Consider the following 17,952-nt stretch of genomic DNA (forward strand, 5'->3'; position numbering starts at 1 on the left):
TAAACCAGGTTGCTCGAAGCCCCATCCAACCTGGCCTTGAACACGGCCAGGGAGGGGGCAGCCATAACTTCCCTGTGCAACCTGTGCCAGTGCCTCACAACCTTGACAGGAAAGAATGTCTTCCTAATACCTAATCTAAATCTAATCTCTTTCAATTTAAACTATCAACCTCTTGTCCTATCACTACATGCCCTTGTAAAAAGTCCCTCCCCATCTTTCGTATAAGCCCCCATCAGGTGGTGGAAGGCCACTATAAGGTCTCCATGGAGCCTTCTCTTCTCCAAGGTGAACAACTACAACTCTCCTGTCTTCCTAGGAGAGGTGCTGCAGCCCTCTGATCATCTTTGTGGCCCTCCTTTGGGCTCACTCCTAGAGTCCCATGTCCTTCCTGTGTTGGGGACTCGAGATGGACACATTACTCCAGGTGGTGTGCATACAGCATCTCACAGGAGCTGAGTAGAGGGGTAAAATCACCCATGGAGGTCATATTTATGCTTATGCATTACTCAGTGTTGCATCAAGCCTCCCCTCTATAAAAATGGTCATATATTCTGTTTTTTTCCATTTATTTCCCTAAGGAACTTGGTGCTTACATCATTCAGGGTGAGGGCATTTGCAATCCAGTGCATCTAGTTTGGAGAAAAAAAATGAGTTACGAATGAAAATATTTGGAATCATGGCAATAATTGAAATCTTTCTATCATTTGAATCATTTATCTGGGATAATGTGATCAACAGAGAATGGCATCATCCCTGGTAGGTCAGGAAGCAGGGTGTCCTGGTTTGAGAGGACCAGGATAAAAATTGCCTACAGCCAGACTTGACATTGCTCAGGACCCCACCAGGTGTTCTCAGCCTGTTGATGTAGGAAGGAGGAGAGATTGGAGGAGATCACTGTTCTGTGAGGCAGGTGCCGGTCTAGGACCAGTGCAGCTTTTCTGAGGTTTTTGTGACTTCTCTGAGTTATTTGTGGGCTGTCACAAGGACTCTGGACTTGGTCACTCTCATCTGCTGTAGAGTCCAATTTGGGACTTTGCTTGGTGGGAAGCAATTACCGACTGAGGAGTGTGGGTTACATAGTTACATAGTTCTATATATTTGCATGTAATTCACCATTACCAATATTACTACTTATTATTTTTTAAAAAGCTATTATAATTTTGGGGTTTTTTTCCCAATTTTAAATTCTCTCCCTTATTCACTTCTTTATCTTTCTCTGGAAGGTAGTAAGGGAATAACGGAGAGCACCCGTCACCTGATTATTGGATAAAACCATGCTATAGACATAAATATTGCATTAAATAGTTCCTGTGCTCCTATATTTTCCAGAGCGTGTTGACAGATCACTTTTCATATTGCAGCTGACATGTATTTTCAGCTTAAACTATGAAATCGACTACAGCTTGTAAAACCAGCATCAGGAATTCCTACATTCAGTCTATAGGCTGTTATACATACATTTGAATTTGTTCACTGCTGTATGATGTATCTTGTGCAAGCTGTTGCATGCTTCCTTCAAACTTTCTCTGTTTATCTGCTGTCTTTCAGTGCATGTCTACTCTTGCATAACATTTCACAGTCTTACCACAACTTACCTATTATGTTGAGTACGGACAGGTTTCTTGTTTTTAAGATTAACCAACTAATGTCCAAATGTTACTTTTTCTTACTCACTCATTGGCATAAGATTATCATAGAATAGATTAATTTTTTCCCTAAGTGCTCCAATTTGTAATGATCTATTTACCTGTTTGTGATTGCTTAACATCCCAATAGTATGAACTGTGTTGTTGCTTTAAAACATGAGATAAAGTACTATTTAATGAATTTACAGTTTTATCATTATGTTTTAATTAGCTGTTGATGAATATTAATCAGCAGTTAAAAAATGCAAACAATAGATGAAGAAGTCCACAGAGTGTAAATTAGTTGGGGAAATCCAGATATATATGGCTGCATAAATAGAAATAATAAAGGATTCTTTTTTAGTTGGAAAATTTCTGATAAGGAAGGAGATCTGCAAGGAGATCTATAAGCTGCAAGAAAATAATGGATTAAATCATATATGAAAGTGTGAGAGAATCTGATTTATTGTCTACGTCAATGAAATACTGAGCAGGAGCTGATGACCATATTCATGGTCGATAATGACCACTCATTCCAAATTTTTGCTCTTCAGTCTTGGCTATTCCTGTAGGTACTCTGAAGGAGTGGTCTCTGTTAAGCACTCTTGTTCTCACCACTGAAACCTATTGTATTATTGCTTCTTCCAGAGGACCAGTTTTGATACCTGCCATTAATTGTCTTTCCTGGTATCACATTGGCAACTGTGAGCCTCTCATTTGCAGTTCAGTTTTTCAGGAATAGAATTAAAGCAAGCACGGGGCACACAGATTTTTCAAACATACAATTGCTCCTATTAAATTTTTTAAGAACTGTAGAAACCTGTGCACTCATCTCTAGATCATAATGGTCCTTAGGGCTGCATGTGCTCATTGAAAGGCACATTTCCTTTTGATCTCATGAGGGTCCTGTGATTACCATGGAACAGCAAATTCCATTTAAATAGGTAAAAAAGGTCAAACCAACCCCTAATATGTAGTGGGTTCAAGATTACACTTTAAAGTCCTCTTCTGGAAGTTGAGAATAGTTACTGTGTAATTTGCTCAAAGAAGGTCTAAAATAATATCTCTCAGAGGAGTGAAAAAAATCAGTTCAGTTTCAACTGAATGCAAAAGCTTAGAACCAAGCTTTTGTGATCTTAATCAGCTGCATTCTGGCAGAGGTCTATGCTAATAGGGTGTGATTCACACAAAATGATAAAACTATTGACAGGTATTCTGGATTACTTCTCTGGCATAACTACAGTAATATAAATTACAAAAAATAAAACAAACAAATATTGCAATTGTTGTACAGACCTGAAGTCAAAGCCTGCTCATCTTTTCACTCCATTGAGGACTGATACACTCCACGTAATTGGACTGTGATTTTGGCCATGGTACATTCCTCACTTCATAGCATCTTGTCATCCAGTATTCTTCATAGCTATGTCCTAAGCTATGTCTTCTATTAACATCATACTTACTTTCTAATGAGATGCAACAACTGTCCAGTTCTGGGCCCCTCAGTTCAGGAAGGAGATTGAGGTCCTGGAGCAGGTCCAAAGGAAGGCAGCTAGGCTGGTGAAGGGACTCAAGCATGGATCCTATGAGGAGAGGCTGAGGGAGCTGGGGGTGTTCAGCCTGGAGAAGAGGAGGCTCAGGGGAGACCTCATCGCTCTCTACAACTCCCTGAAAGGAGGGTGTAGCCAGGGGGTGATTGGTCTCTTTTCCCAGGCAACTCTCAGCAAGACAAGAGGGCATGGTCTTAAGTTGTGCCAGGGGAAGCTTAGGTTGGATATTAGAAAGAATTTCTTTATGGAGAGGTCGATCAGACATTGGAATGGGCTGCCCAGGGAAGTAGTGGATTCTCCATCCCTGGAGATATTTAAAAAGAGACTGGATGTGGCACTTAGTGCCATGGGCTGGTAAAGGCAGTGGTAGTGGATCAAGGGTTGGACTCGATGATCTCTGAGGTCCCTTCCAACCCAGCCAATTCTATGATTCTATGATTCTATTCTAACATACTGCAGAGACCTTATTTTTGACCCCTTCTCCCTCCTTCCATGTTTAGGTGCTCACCAAATCTCAGACTACTTTCTCTACAGTGTTCTTACTTTTTTTTTCCTAATTTGCAGTTATGGAAGTTGAACTGGAATAGAATTTCACCCCTCAGCACCTGTTTTTCTGAACATGAAGTAGAAGCAGGTAGTTGTTGCTAGCCTTAGTTCAGGTTTCATAATACTTCCTATATATTTGCCTTCAGAACAGAATTTGTCTACTAGCTTCTTCTTTTTCACCAGTCTTCATGTTTTATCACTGGATAAACACATAATTCTAAAAAAAAAATATTCTGAAAGCACTTGCTTTGAGCACCTGCCCCTAAAGAGATGTTTTCATTATTTTGTTTAGAACAGTTCAATCCATTGTACAGGAGTAGTACAAGACAATATCTTGACCATTTCTTATTGTAGTATCTGCTAAGGTGTTTTATTTTTAAATATTAGTTGCATAGATGCTTACAGTCTATCATATTGCTGTCTTCTGCTGAAAACAAATGTTAGTCATTTATACAAGTTACATAGTGTTGTGGGCTGTGATTGTGCTTTGTAAATATTAGTATTACAAGTTCAATAACTTCATGGAAGATGGAGAGAATATTTCTCTGTTAGGTAATCTATCAAGTTTACATTTAGATTCTTAAGAACTGGTGGATCTGGATCATCTTAGATTATATTTTACTCAGTATATTTTGTAACATGCCAGGAAAAAAAATATTGGCTAATGTTTTTCTTTCTGTGTTTTCAAGACAGTGTGTCTGATAATCTTAAAATCAGTCCTTTCTGCTGCATAATTGCAGAACTTTTTGGTTTTATGCAACATCCGATATTTATGCATGAGAATCATAGACATTTAGGATGTTCCTATACAAATTACTCTTAATTTTTAGTTCCAGGTATAACTGAACACCTGCAGTGCTATTTGCAAACATAATTGAAATGAATGCTTTTAAGGAAATCTTCACCATATTACTGAGAGATAAACATTATTGTTCTAGTTCATCAAAGTAACAACAATTAAAACAACTATGCAATGTCGGTGTCTAGATTGTAAAAAAAAAAAAAATTAATCTCTATATATGAGGTAAACAATATATAATAAAAATACTTAATATGCAATAGTTACTTTCCCCTAAAGAGATGTTTTCATTTTTTTGTTTAGAATAATTCGATCTCCTGTACAAGAGCAGTGCAAGACAATATCTTGACAATATTCTTTCATAACTTACTTTTGTCATCATGTTGTCTGTTGTCTTTGCTTAAACTAGAAAGCAATACAAAGTTTTTACAAGTATTTTAGCAGTCCCTGCTAACAAAACCAAGGATTTACCATGCTAGAGTATTTCATGTCAGATTTAGTAATAAATTCCTAAGGTGTTGGAATCTGTTTTTCTGTAAAATCCTCACGTTTGTCACCCACCACTGAAGAAATCATTTAAGATAGTTGTTATCTTTTAAAGTGTGGTTTCTTTTTTATTTTAAACTTTGCCCACCTGTTGTCTTAGCTCCTCTAATGCTTCCCCTTAACACAGAGGAAAGGAAGAAACTGAAGCTGATGTACATGCAAGAAGGGAGGATGGAAATCTTCTTCTGACACTTTTGATTCAGGTTACATTTGAAAACCAGCTGTAATTGCTTGCCAGTGTGTTCTTGACAGTGAGAATTATCCTTTGATAGTGAAGCTATATGATATCAGTGACAGACTTCCAGACTTGCTCTGTATTTGCTTGAAGAATATAAAGAGATTATGGCTGCAGGACTCTGGGTTTCAAGCCTGCAAAATGCAGTGCTTCGTACATCTCTGTATATAGTTGTTTCGAGATGAAATTGTAAGCACTGGAGGAAATTCAGTGGTGATTCTTCTTCTAAAAGATGTCATAACTTTGAAGCAATGTAACTGTTACACGGGTTTCAGGGGTTGGTTGGCTATACAAAAGATTCCTAGTTGTCAGTGTCTTTAAATGAAAGAGGCAGTTTATTCATTTAGACAGAGATACAAAAACAATTGTGAAAGGTTCATGTAAGAGAGCAAAAAATAAAGTCAACATATAATCTGCTATGAATGCACATGGTGGACTTGCTAGGTTTACTTAGAAGTTTTCAGGGCTTATGCTTAAAATAAGAAAAAGAATACTTTTCTTCTAATAATCAAAGGCACGGGTGTGTTGTGTTCCACACAATTTTCCTTGCATTGGACACTTTTGTGTAACAAAGCTGGCAGTGTTTATTTACGTAGAGTCAATCAATGATTTTCATGGCTAAATATAAACTCATCACAGGTTTTAGACTGGTTTTCTCTTTAGTTTTTATCCAGGGTTAGTGTTGAATGTTTTAAGAGAAAAATTGCTTAATTATCCAAATACTGCACACTTGATTTTGAATGTAGGAAAAAAGGGTAGAGTAAGATGTGTTTTGAAGGCTATTACGGTCCAATTTTCCCTCATAATCTAAGTAAATAAATTTTTTTAAAGCTTGGTGGACTTTGGTGGACTTTGATGGATGGCAGTAAATTGTTCTGAATTACTTACGTATTAAAATACTCTAAGCTACAGATTCTAATCAGCAAGAAAGCTGTAGAGTTATAGATTTCAGAAAATATTTGTATTCTCCTTTCCTGTATTCAAAACAGCAGAATTCCACAATGTCACACATAGGGAGGTCTGATATATATCTAAAATCTAATGCTTGATTATTATTTTTTTTAATTCTAGTGACTGAATGTTAATCTATTTCTTTATTCATTTTTATAGATTAAAAAAATCAACAGGAATTTTCCCGTAAACCAGCAGGTAAGAAAAAGAAAAATTTGAGTTGTTTCATTTATAATTCTGATTTCGACTCTTAATTGTGTGGTGACTATGCATTATTCTATGTCAAGAATTCTTGGTCAGTTTTCTTTAGAGAGTACCTTGGTAGCTCAAAATAGGTATTTCTGTCTAAAAATCAGACAAAAATTGAATTTTTGGTCAAAGTAAGATTATGCCTAATATTGCCCAATTAAAGTAAGAATGCAAATATATATGTCACAAATATGTATGTATCTGGACATTTTCTTCAGATTGTATTTTACACGTTTTCTACATAGGGAACAGGATTATTACTTTACAGGATTAGTCTGTATTCATCAATCTTCTTCTAAAAATGTATGAACTCTGTTGTCCAAATGAAAGCATAAAAAATAAGATTGCAGTTGGAAAAGTCATAGATTTTCGATTACCATTTTAATTTATTTTACTCATCAAGTTACTTGCCATCCATTTAATGGGATTATAGTTCTGTTAACATATGTGTTCACAAATGAAAAGTTTATGTAATGATAAAAGCAGGGTTAATGATTTCAAGCTGAAAAAGGGTAGGTTTAGACTAGATACTAGGAATATTTCCTTTTTTTAAAGAGTAGTCAGGTACTGGAACAGGCTGCCCAGGGATGTGGTGGAGTCACCATCCCTGGAGGTATTTGAAAAACACATAGACATGGGACATCAGGACATGCTCTAGTGGCATGGTGGTTTGTTTTTCTGGGTTGATGGTTGTATTTGGTGATCTTAGATGTCTTTTCCAACAATGATATTTCCATTATTCTGTAATTCCAACCCAAACCATTTTATAAGTTATTAGTGTCGTGCTTCTCTACTAAACAGAGAGAAGTCAAGTCTCAAGGTTTCACATTAAACAGAGATTATAATATCTTGGCAGAACAGTATATGTAAAACTTTCTTTTCCCGTGGTGTATGTCTCATTTCTAATATGATGAATTCAAAGGGTATAAACCTCCACCTTAAATCAATGCTGAATTCAGAAAAAAAGGATAATGTGGAAGAATATTATAGATACTATATAATAACATTTTAATTTTCATTTGAAGAAGCCCTTTCCCTCTTGAACTTTACTATGTTTATGGGAAAATAATTGGTAGATGTCCTGTTCACAGTTAACAGTTTATAATAAGAATTATATGAGCATGAGACAGTGTTACCTTGTCCACAGCTGTGTTTTAAAACAACATCATGACGTCATGAACTGACATCACACTAGATCAAGAAACTGGGGTAAAATTGTACACGTTAGGTTCCACAGAACTCAGCTGTCATGAACCCCAGTCTTTTGCAGACATATTTGCATTCTTGAAACTTTCACAAATATACATGGATATAACTATTTTCTCTTGCTTTTAATAGAATGCAATAAAAACAACTACACACAGCTGTACCAGATCAGCTACGTAATATCATATCATATTGTGGTTTAAAAGGCTGCTGTTCAACTTAAGTTACACAGAACAATCTCATCTACAGTACCTTCTAAAAATTCAGCTCAGTGAGTTTGTTTAATAAAACCTAAATGTATAAAGGTGAGTACACACAAATGTCAGAGTGTCTGGCTTTTCTGTCACTCAAGGCACTGTCCTGTGTGGCAGCTGTATTGCATCTCTACTACACTTAAAAAGGTGATTTTTGTTGCTCAGGTAGACTGACAGAACATCTTTTGTAGTGATCAACATCTGTATGAGACATGGCACACTCCATTTTATTTTTTAATTGCAGAATAATAACCTCAAATATGGGATTGCTGGTGTATTAATATATTTACAATGGACTAATTAAGCAGGGTGTTTTACTGAAAGGTGATGTGTCATCAAGGACAAGCTATTACTTAGAAGTGCATTCAGGGCAGTGTTTATATTCACTGTCCTTAGGGTATGATTTATGGATTGGGTTTTTTATTCCTGATTTTGCATGACTTGAATTAATTATTCTTTCAATATGCCATTGCTGGAGTTCCTCAGAGTAGCCATTGCTACTGCAGCTCTTGACTGTCAGTTACTGAACTTTCAGTTCCTATGGTACATCTGCTCCATCACCATCTGTTGTCACAGTAAGAATTTGATCAAGTTTATTTTGAAGGAAAATCTCTAGAAAGAAGCTTCTATTGTTGAATGTTTATAGAAACACACAGGGGGAGCTAAGCTCTTGCTGTTAAATTAAGCAGAAGTGCACAACAGGGTGCAAATTATGCTGTGCTAATTCCCCACATCGTGTTGTCAGCTGTCTGTGGCCCACAGCATGGATTATTACTCCATAACATAAACCCTCAAAAGGGCTTATGTTGCTTATTAATACTTTATTGAGCTTTCTGTAAAAGAAAAGGAATATCTGTAAGTCTGTCTGCCTATCATCCATCTATCTATCTATCTATCTATCTATCTATCTATCTATCTATCTATCTATCTAATCTATCTAATCTATCTATCTAAAAATATGGTTTTTTTGGTTGACATTACAAACCTTTCCTTGAGAAGTTTCTTTAATTGCTTTTAATGCTTCTGAGGCACTCTTTATTCTATTAAAAAAAAGTTTCCTGTGGCATATAAAAGCTTATTTTTTTCCTCTTTACATTGTAGCCCAGAGTAGCCTTTGAACTTCAGGACATAAAAGTTTTAGAAGAGCAATGCACACCATAGATCTTTAGAGATTTTAGGCTTGGGAAACCTACATGTTGACTTTTGAGAGGAAGGTCAGACCATTTCCTGAAGATAGTGGGTTACCTGATGAGTAGGATAAAATCCATGTTGTGATTCACTTGATGCAGTTATTGGATAGCAATGCTTATATCCTAGGGCTTCATACCCTATAGCTTACAAGAGGATGAAAGTAATCTAGACACCTGCTGGAAATTTAGATGATAGAAAAGAGTGATTAGATCAAGTTCTTATTTAATTCTCAAACTATAAGTCTCAAGCTGTGTATCAAATAATTTCTGCATATCCAGCAAATTCAGTTTTACCTCCAGTATAGTTTTCATCCTCATTTACATATTTTTCTCTTTTATCTTCTTGCATTTTTTGCTAGCAATAACTCTTTAGTAAAATAAGTATTAGTTTTCTACTTTTATTCATTGTGATATTAATGTCACTCCCTAAGATTTGCTTTTACTGGGGGTTAGTTTTGCTTGATCAAATTTAGTGACCACATCCATGTTAAAACTGTATTCAGACTTCAGTCAATAAAGGGATGAATGTCCTTTATTCTTCAGTAAGAGCTTAAATAGGGCAGATGAATGAGAGGAGGCTAAATGCCTAATTCTGTTGTAGACATTTAAAGTTGAGTGAAATAAAACACGTTTGTCACAACTAGATGTTAATAAGTAGAATCCTAAACTGATAAACAGATTAAAAAATGCTGCTGGTTCTGGGAGAAGAGTTAGTACTTATTGTACATATTTTAGTGGTATTTCAAGGATAGATTATAGAAATTACTTTGGAATCTGTGGGGAAGTGATGTGATACCCAGCTGTTACCCATTTCATTCCTGAAAAATGGAGAACCACTGGGACAAAATTCAGGGAGGTTTAGGTTGAATATTAGGAATAATTTCTTCACTGAAAGGGTTCTCGAGCAGGCTACCTAGGAAAGTGGTTGAGTCACCATCCCTGGTGGTATTTAAAAGAAATACAAATTTGGTGCTTAAGGACATAGCTTAGTGGTAGACCTGGCAGTGCTAGGATGACAGCTGGACTTGATGATCTTAAAGGTCTATTCCAACCAAAAAATTCCTATGATTCAAAACAGCTGAGGTGTAGCACTAACTTATACTGCTCAGTGTCAAATCTGACAGCCCTTCTCTCTTTGTGGCTTGGGGATTTGAGTCATAGTTTCCTTCATGTCAGGTTCATGTCAAGCTCTGAATGCTTCCACAAAGACACTTTCTAAGACACTGCTGGAAGTTCCTGTTCTAAATTGACAGACAGACATACTTTATGAAATAATATGTTTATGAATATTTTAGAGTGACAGTCATGGCTTAAAAGTATTCAACTGGCCAGTGAACAGCTTGATCTACTGCTTTCTGTATTCCTCAGCTTTTAGCCTGATGTTTAGTTTAGAAGATAAAAGATACAGGTGTGACAAATGGAGTTCATGAGTGCTTTAATTGCTAGGTTGATGTAACACAGGCTTTTCTGATACTGCCTGTATGCATCCAGGGCTCTTTCAAATCAGACAACACCCCTTCACTCACCCCCACCACACAAAAGAAATAAATATTCAGAGGAATCATTTCTTCCTGATTTGTAATAAAGTTTTAACATGAATCTATAATTGCACTTCTTCCCAGAAACATAATTCTGTATCTATGATGAAGTCAGATGATGAGAAACCACTGAATTTAAATGCCAATCAAAGAAATTGCTTTTGTTACACCATTTTATCCCTGTGTTATATTTATATTCATGGCATAATTAAATCCTACTCTTAAGTCTCTAAACATATTTGGATATGATATTTTCCTGCTTACTCAAGAAATGGGATCTGTAACAAAGGTTACCTGCAATTTAAAATACTGTTTTTTAGGGACAGTTTGATATTTATGATGTCTGAAACTGGAAATGTAAGTAGCAAATATTAAACCAAGAAATAGCCATTTTTAATTCTAATGGATTAAATGCTTGCATCTACTTCATATTTGTTATTCTTGGGCACAATTTATAAATATTGTCTGGCCAACAAAGAAGGACAGGAAGCAAATTTTACCATGCTTGTTTAGAAGTAGATGCCTACGTCCTGTACCTCTCTGTTCTCTGACAAGTTCCTCAAAAGTGGTAACAGAAAGAGGAAATAAGAAAAGGAGATAAACTAACTCACTGTATCCACAAAATGTATATGTAATCTTATCTTTTTTATAGTTAAACTTAGAAAGATTAAGTATGGGGAATAATGTTTTTTTTCTTTTTCTAATTTCACCTTAAATTCGGAACTGTGTGTGCCATAGTTTACCAGTTATGGATTTGTTCTGTCTGGCCATTTTGTAATTTACATTGATGACTGAGGCTAGAAATTACACATTGTAATGTTTTATTGTAATGTCTCTTCTACTGTATCATGTGAGTGTAAATGTCTCACAATAACATTAATTTTAGCAGATTAAAATGTAGATGTTCAGTAAATTTATATACACATTATTCCTTGGGGAACTGCATCATCTAAATAAATTATTTTTAATCAATGAGGAATGACTTTAGCTCTTCTATTGAAGGAGCACATGGGACTGAAAAGGCTTAAAGAAAGCACTTTTTATTACAGTTTCCTTCAAGAGGAGAGGTAAATAAGCATTTCATTTTTCTTGTTGCATTTTTCTTGAAGCATCCATGCATGCTTCACATCACACCATATGAAAGGAAACTATTTCATGCCTTGAACTCCTAAGAAGAGTGGGTAATCAGAGACCATAGATGGTCTTTGACCTTCTCCCTTTTGTCACAATAAGAGTCCATGGTACTGGTGTTACAGTTGCTACCTGAATTTCAGAGAATAGTAAAATAGTAGAAACCAATAGACAATTTCTGGCTTGCCTACCAGTGAAGAAGGAAAAAGAACCCAGGAAGCAGTCATCCTTCAATGTTTGAAGGAAAATTGACATTTAAAATTATGGAAAATCTTTTAAAAATATAGTTAATTTCAAATGCAAAGCATCCCCTAGAAATTCTTCTTTTTTTTTGTCTTTTTAAACAGCTGTATTTCCTGGTAAGGAGACACTGTTTAATGAGCGATGTCTGTTATATATCTGGCATTTTAGAGAACTTTTACATTCAATGTTACTGTTTTGGTAAACCAACTTACTAAATCCATTCTATTTTATGGAACAGCAAATGGAAATAAAACAACAAACAAATAATTCTCTGGCACTGACAACTGAAAACTTTATTTACTTACTTGATTAGAAACATTTTCCACATTGAAATATCTCTCACTGATGCTGGTCTTAGAACCACTAAAATATCCACCTTTACTTAAGAAAAATAATTCTGGTAAATGGTGCTGATCTGGAGATGTGAAGGGGCCTGATGTGGTAGATAAGCATTGCTGTGGCTGAGAGCTCCCAACCAAGGTGAAATCAGACATCTGGGTTCTTTCTTCTTAAAACCAGAACTCTGATAACATGCAGGTGCTGAGTGTCCAGAGGCACTCAATCCAACTGGCATACTGAGAGCATCCTTGAAGTCCAGCAGGATCAATATACAGCAGCATGCAGTTTCTAGCTGCTTTCTTTAAATAGACATCCAGAAGTTCTTCTGCTTTCTATTACTTGTTTAACAGCCTACTGGTGATGTTACTTGGTTAAAAGAAGCACTCACTCATCACTCCAACCTCTTGCTCCCACAAACCTGGCCTTATGGTGGTAGATAAGATAACATGGCAGCATCTTCTTCCACTCCATCTGAAGCAGCCTGCCATTCAAAAGCAACCCCAGAGAGTGGGAGAGTATGTAAAAAGGAGCCAGACCCCTGAGACTATGCACAAAGCCCCCCTGAGACTATGCCCACTGTGAGAGGAGAGACTTCTATCCATATATTAATCATGAGCTTACATCAATCAATTGTCTGATAAAGTCCCTGCTATCAATGTCCTTCGCAGGGCCTTGAACTATTCTGTCAGGATCCCTCTTTCAGCCACAGAGATGATACCCTCAGTGGATTTTTTTTTTTTATGTCATCTTCTCTGGGAGTAAAGGAACCTTCGTGTTCCTCTAGATCTCTCTGTGGATATGGAACCTCAGCATCTAGCACTTCATTCAGTAGCCAATGTTAATCTTGGGGCAGTTACATCCTTTATGGGTTGTATCCCTTGGTTATTCATGGTGGGGGGAAACCTCGCGTTAAAAAAAAATAATGGAAAAAAGCTCTGATATTATTGTAAAATAATTGTTACCCAGTAGCCCTGAAAGACTGAGGTTTTCTAGTGAAAGTACAAAAATGAAACTACACGGAGATGACAGAGGCAAGTCAGCTATTTACAGGCATTACTCCATCATTTATAAATAATTAAGTACAACATGAGTTCAATAAATGTTACAAACTCTATTGCTAACTCTCTGCCAGAGGAAATTGTCATGTGACCAGTAATAAATCCTTAAGATATCCCAGTTCCAATCTAAACACAAGTCAAATTAAAGTAGGCTTTCTTCTAACAAAGCAAAATTTTAGATTCTTGTTAAAAATTACATTATGAGGAGAAGCATGAAAAGAATATTATGTAGAGTATAATGAATATCATGTTCTTGATCTAATAATGCCTAAGGTTTTTCTCAGCTCTTAGAAGAAATATTGTAGCAGCAGTTTTCCTCTACTTAACTGTCTTTCAGAATAGGACTGTTTTTTGAATCTCTCAACAGATTTTTCTTTGGATACCTCATTTGGAAAACTAACATTGAAAGTGGCTTTAGTTGTCCTTCCTTTTTATTAATTGATTCAGGAAATCATTATTTACATGAAGAGTGTGTTGGGCATCACTACTTTAGTCCTTTATATGCCAGCTTTTCCGTTCTGTTTAGTAAGCCAACTGAATTTTGACTAATTTCAAGATGTTTAGCTTCTGTATATCCTTCTCATCTGACTTCTCACCTCCTCTTTCCCTTCTTCCCCAGTTTCCATAGAACATCTGAATCCTTTGCAAGTCATAACCATTTCCTGTCCCCCTGTTACCAACAGAGAAGGGATGCTAAGATTTGTCTTTCATTTTTCAATAACTGTTTATGAGTAAGAGTCCGACTGTCTTCAGTCTCAAGGGTGCCTTACCTGAAAGCAGTCTGGACTGAAAGTCCTTTTTTAGAGTGTATTTTAAGGGTGAAAGTCTGTAGTGAGAAGTCTGATACACTATCCCGTTGAAAATGAAGGTAGATATTCAGAAAAACCTGGGCAGCTACAGTTGGATTATGAAATGTGAACCATTACATTTGGTATGCACTACCATGTGTGCCACTGAAGAATAGTGTGGCACTGCAATAAAAACAATGCTGAAGCTGATTTACTAAGAACAGTAAGTCAGGACTGTTTTAAAAGAGATTCCAAAACAGGTATGACTGCTTTGAGATCAAAGAATCATAGAACAACGGAATTATTTAGAGTTCTTGCAGGCCATCTGGTCAAAAACCTGCTCAGAAAATGGCCAACATAAATCAAGTTGCTCATGATTTTGCTCAGTCAAGTTCTGAATACACTTAAGAATAGAGATCTCATATCTCACTAAGATAAATAATTCAAATTTTTCCATATACTTTAACTACTAAAAGACATCAAAGGTCCTTTGATATATGATATCTTCTAATGCTACAAGATAGTGAATAAATCTCTTCTTGTAGATCTAGCAAGATGCATGCTATGGATTTCAATTAGAGATCATTTATTCGTTTTTATTAAAATAGTTTATTTTTCAGGCTGTGGTGATTGAAACTTCAAAATCTGAAGGCTGGTGAAGGAGAAAAGCTGTGACACTTGTTATCTCTATATGACTGGAATATGAATACTCTTTGGGACCAATTTGTTAAAGTGCTGTAAGCTTTATCCATTCAGCTGTAATTTTTTCAGAAGTAGTCTTCATGAACCATTCAAAATCCACTGAAAATAAAAAAGTTTTAAAAGCAAAAAAAACCTGAAAAATCTGTAGCTTACAAAAGTCTCTGAGAGACTATACATCTAGGAAAAATGAAATAAGTACAGATACAAGCTTGATTTCCTAATGGCATTCAGATTTACATATAGAATTATTTTTTTTAAAAAAAGAAAAAAAAAAGAAAAAGTTTGTATTAGGTGGTTTTTTGCCAAGTATATTTGTGAAAATATTTTAGAGGTATTTTTTTAACTTTTATTTTCATTTATTGAATTTTTTCCTGTGTGATAAATCTGGTAATTTTCTGGAATTTGTACTTTAAATAATATTTATATTGTCAACAGTGAAGTCTCATCTGTCAGATTTTAATCAGGATAGAGGTTAACAAAAAAAAAAAAAGAAAAAGTCAGTCATTTCCATTATTGTTGTTAAGATAGTAATAAAAGAACAATATGATTGTGGAAATGTCTTAGTTTCAGAATTTTGTTTTCTATTTCACCTATTAATGATAATTTCTTTACATATACATATCTCAGACACACACTTTGACTTTATGGAAAATTTCAGGATAAATGTCTGATAAAGAAGCAATCACAATGTTATACACATATATAAATTCATGTATTAGTTTACAATTTCCTATGATGTGGTATGAACAGAAAGAGTTTAACCACTTTACTCAATTTTTATAGATGGAGAAAAGTATAATTTTCTATTTCAAAATTCAGTTTATTCTATTGCTTAATAGCATAACCTCAGAACCTGTCCATTCCTTAGACAACAGATTATTTGGTGTAGCTAATGGATGTAATAAAATTAACATTTTATACTGCTTGGTTTTTTTCTGATTATTAACTGGCACTGGTAATGTTGGTCCACTGAAGTCAGTGTGAACGTGCATCAAATACTTCTCATCTGTAGATTTTCTTGTTCTTGAAAAGCATTATTCCTTAGAACTTTGATTGTGGTTTCATCAGAGGACCAAGTATTTAAATATGATTCTTTAAGCCTAAGCAGGCTTTTCTATATTAACATATGTATCTGTGCCAATCATTTATCAACTTTAAACTTCAGTCTAACAAAGCTATAAAAATATTTGTAATTCAGGTCTTGTGAAGTCATTGCTACAATAAGAGGGGCTATTGTCAAACATGTCTATTTTTCTATATTTGCTATTTACTCAGACAATTGGGGTTCTTACACTTTTATGGCTGCCTTCTCCTTTGGATGAAGCAGAAATCTAGCAGGCTTTCAGGATGTAAATGAAGGAGCTACAAAAGTAGTGAGCTCTCAGATATACAGCCAGATAGCTTAAATTGTTGTAGTCTTGTCCAAGTTCTTCTTGTCAGTCCTAGTCAGAGAAAGTGAAAATCAAAACAATATCTGAAACCAGTCTTTGAAATTGAATTAAAAACTACTCCTGGGCCAAATTAAGTATGATAATAAATATCTTTGTTAAGTGATTCAGTCACAGTGGTACCTTCAGAAGGGCGATTATGTCAGTTCTTTGCTTGATGGCATCATCAAGAGTCTGGAAGGTATTGTCTAGTGACTTGCAATAATTTAATCTTTTTCTTCATTCAGAATGTTTCCCATGCCCTCCAGCTCAGTCATCGAACATATTTTTTTGTTGGACCTATTTTTATTTTTTTAGCCTTGAAAATGTATTACACTTACCGTGTACATATAGAAGACGAAAAAGAAGTCATTAATCAAAAGATAAGTCCTTAACACAGTAAAGCTACTAGGCTTTAGAACAGATGATGTTTACTTTCTTGGCACCACAGTGTTGAGCTTTCTGTATTTCACTGTTATCTCTTTAAAACCCTCAAAAAATGAGAATTTTACTCTGGATTAAAATTTACAGCCCTCCTTATGCCTGCTTGTAAATAGAGTAGGTGAAAAGTGGACAGGCAGGAATTCAGACATGACCATATATCAGAGATAGTTTTCCCAGTAAAGAAACCAGAATCCTTCTGCTTGCAAAAAAGGGAAATTATGAGTGTGAGACATAGTAAATTTTTTTAAATCAGGATGTGTGTGAGACAGGCTCATTGTCAAAGAGTTTGTTGAGAGCTGCTCTGTTGAGAACGACAGAGGATGCCTGAAGCTTCTAAGGTCAGCTGTGAAGTGCCTGGATGGCAGTGGGGTTGAGTCTTCTCAGTGATAAACCTGGCAGCCAAAAAAAATTGCCTAGGGCTGTGCTAAATTGTGCCAAAGGTGAGTTATGTGGCACATAAAAAAAGAGGTGTCTAGCAGAACAAAGGTGTCTCATTCAAGTGAGGAAGGCAGATAGTTCCAGATAACACATCCATTTTTTCTCATCATCTAACTACCATTCCTATTAATCAGAACACTTAAGTCAATCCTGTGTAAAATGTACACATCCCTTATGCAGTTCAGGGGGTTTAACCTGGCTAGCTACACTAGTAGATCATTAACTTATTTAATTTTTTTTAAATTAGCGAGTCAATATCCTGAAAACCAGGGCTAGCATGAACTTTTTTTATACTGATGCCTTCTAGTGATTTCACACACAAACCTCAAATTAATCTTTGTAGAAACAGCTGCATAAGGTCTTCCTTTTCTTCTCACCTCGGTCCCTGAAAAGGTGATGGAACAAATCATTCTGGATATCATGTCTAAATGTGTGAAAGAAAAGAAAGTTATTGAGAGTGGTCAGCATGGATTCACCAAGGGTAAATCATGTTTGACAAATCTGATAGCTTTTTATGACATCATAGCTGGCTGGTTAGATGAGGGGAGAGCAGTGGATGTAATCTGCCTTGACTTTCCTAAGAAACTCATTAAGAAACTCAGGAAGTGCAGGATAGATGAGAGGACAGTAAAGTGGATTGAGAGATGGTTGATTAACAGAGTTCAGAGGGTCATGGTCAGTGGTGCAGGGTTG

General features: G+C 35.7%; 1 protein-coding gene across 1 annotated transcript in view; it reads left to right on the forward strand.

The window, feature by feature from the left end:
- Nucleotides 1-17,952, forward strand: part of SNTG1 (syntrophin gamma 1) — a 144,964-nt gene that overhangs the window by 79,531 nt on the left and 47,481 nt on the right. Inside the window, exon 12 of the mRNA XM_030444688.1 lies at nucleotides 6,412-6,450. Within this exon, the coding sequence (XP_030300548.1) occupies nucleotides 6,412-6,450 (39 nt within the window). The remainder of the gene's footprint in view (nucleotides 1-6,411; nucleotides 6,451-17,952) is intronic.

This window comes from Calypte anna, chromosome 2 (genome assembly GCF_003957555.1).
Source record: "Calypte anna isolate BGI_N300 chromosome 2, bCalAnn1_v1.p, whole genome shotgun sequence".
NCBI lineage: Eukaryota > Metazoa > Chordata > Aves > Apodiformes > Trochilidae > Calypte > Calypte anna.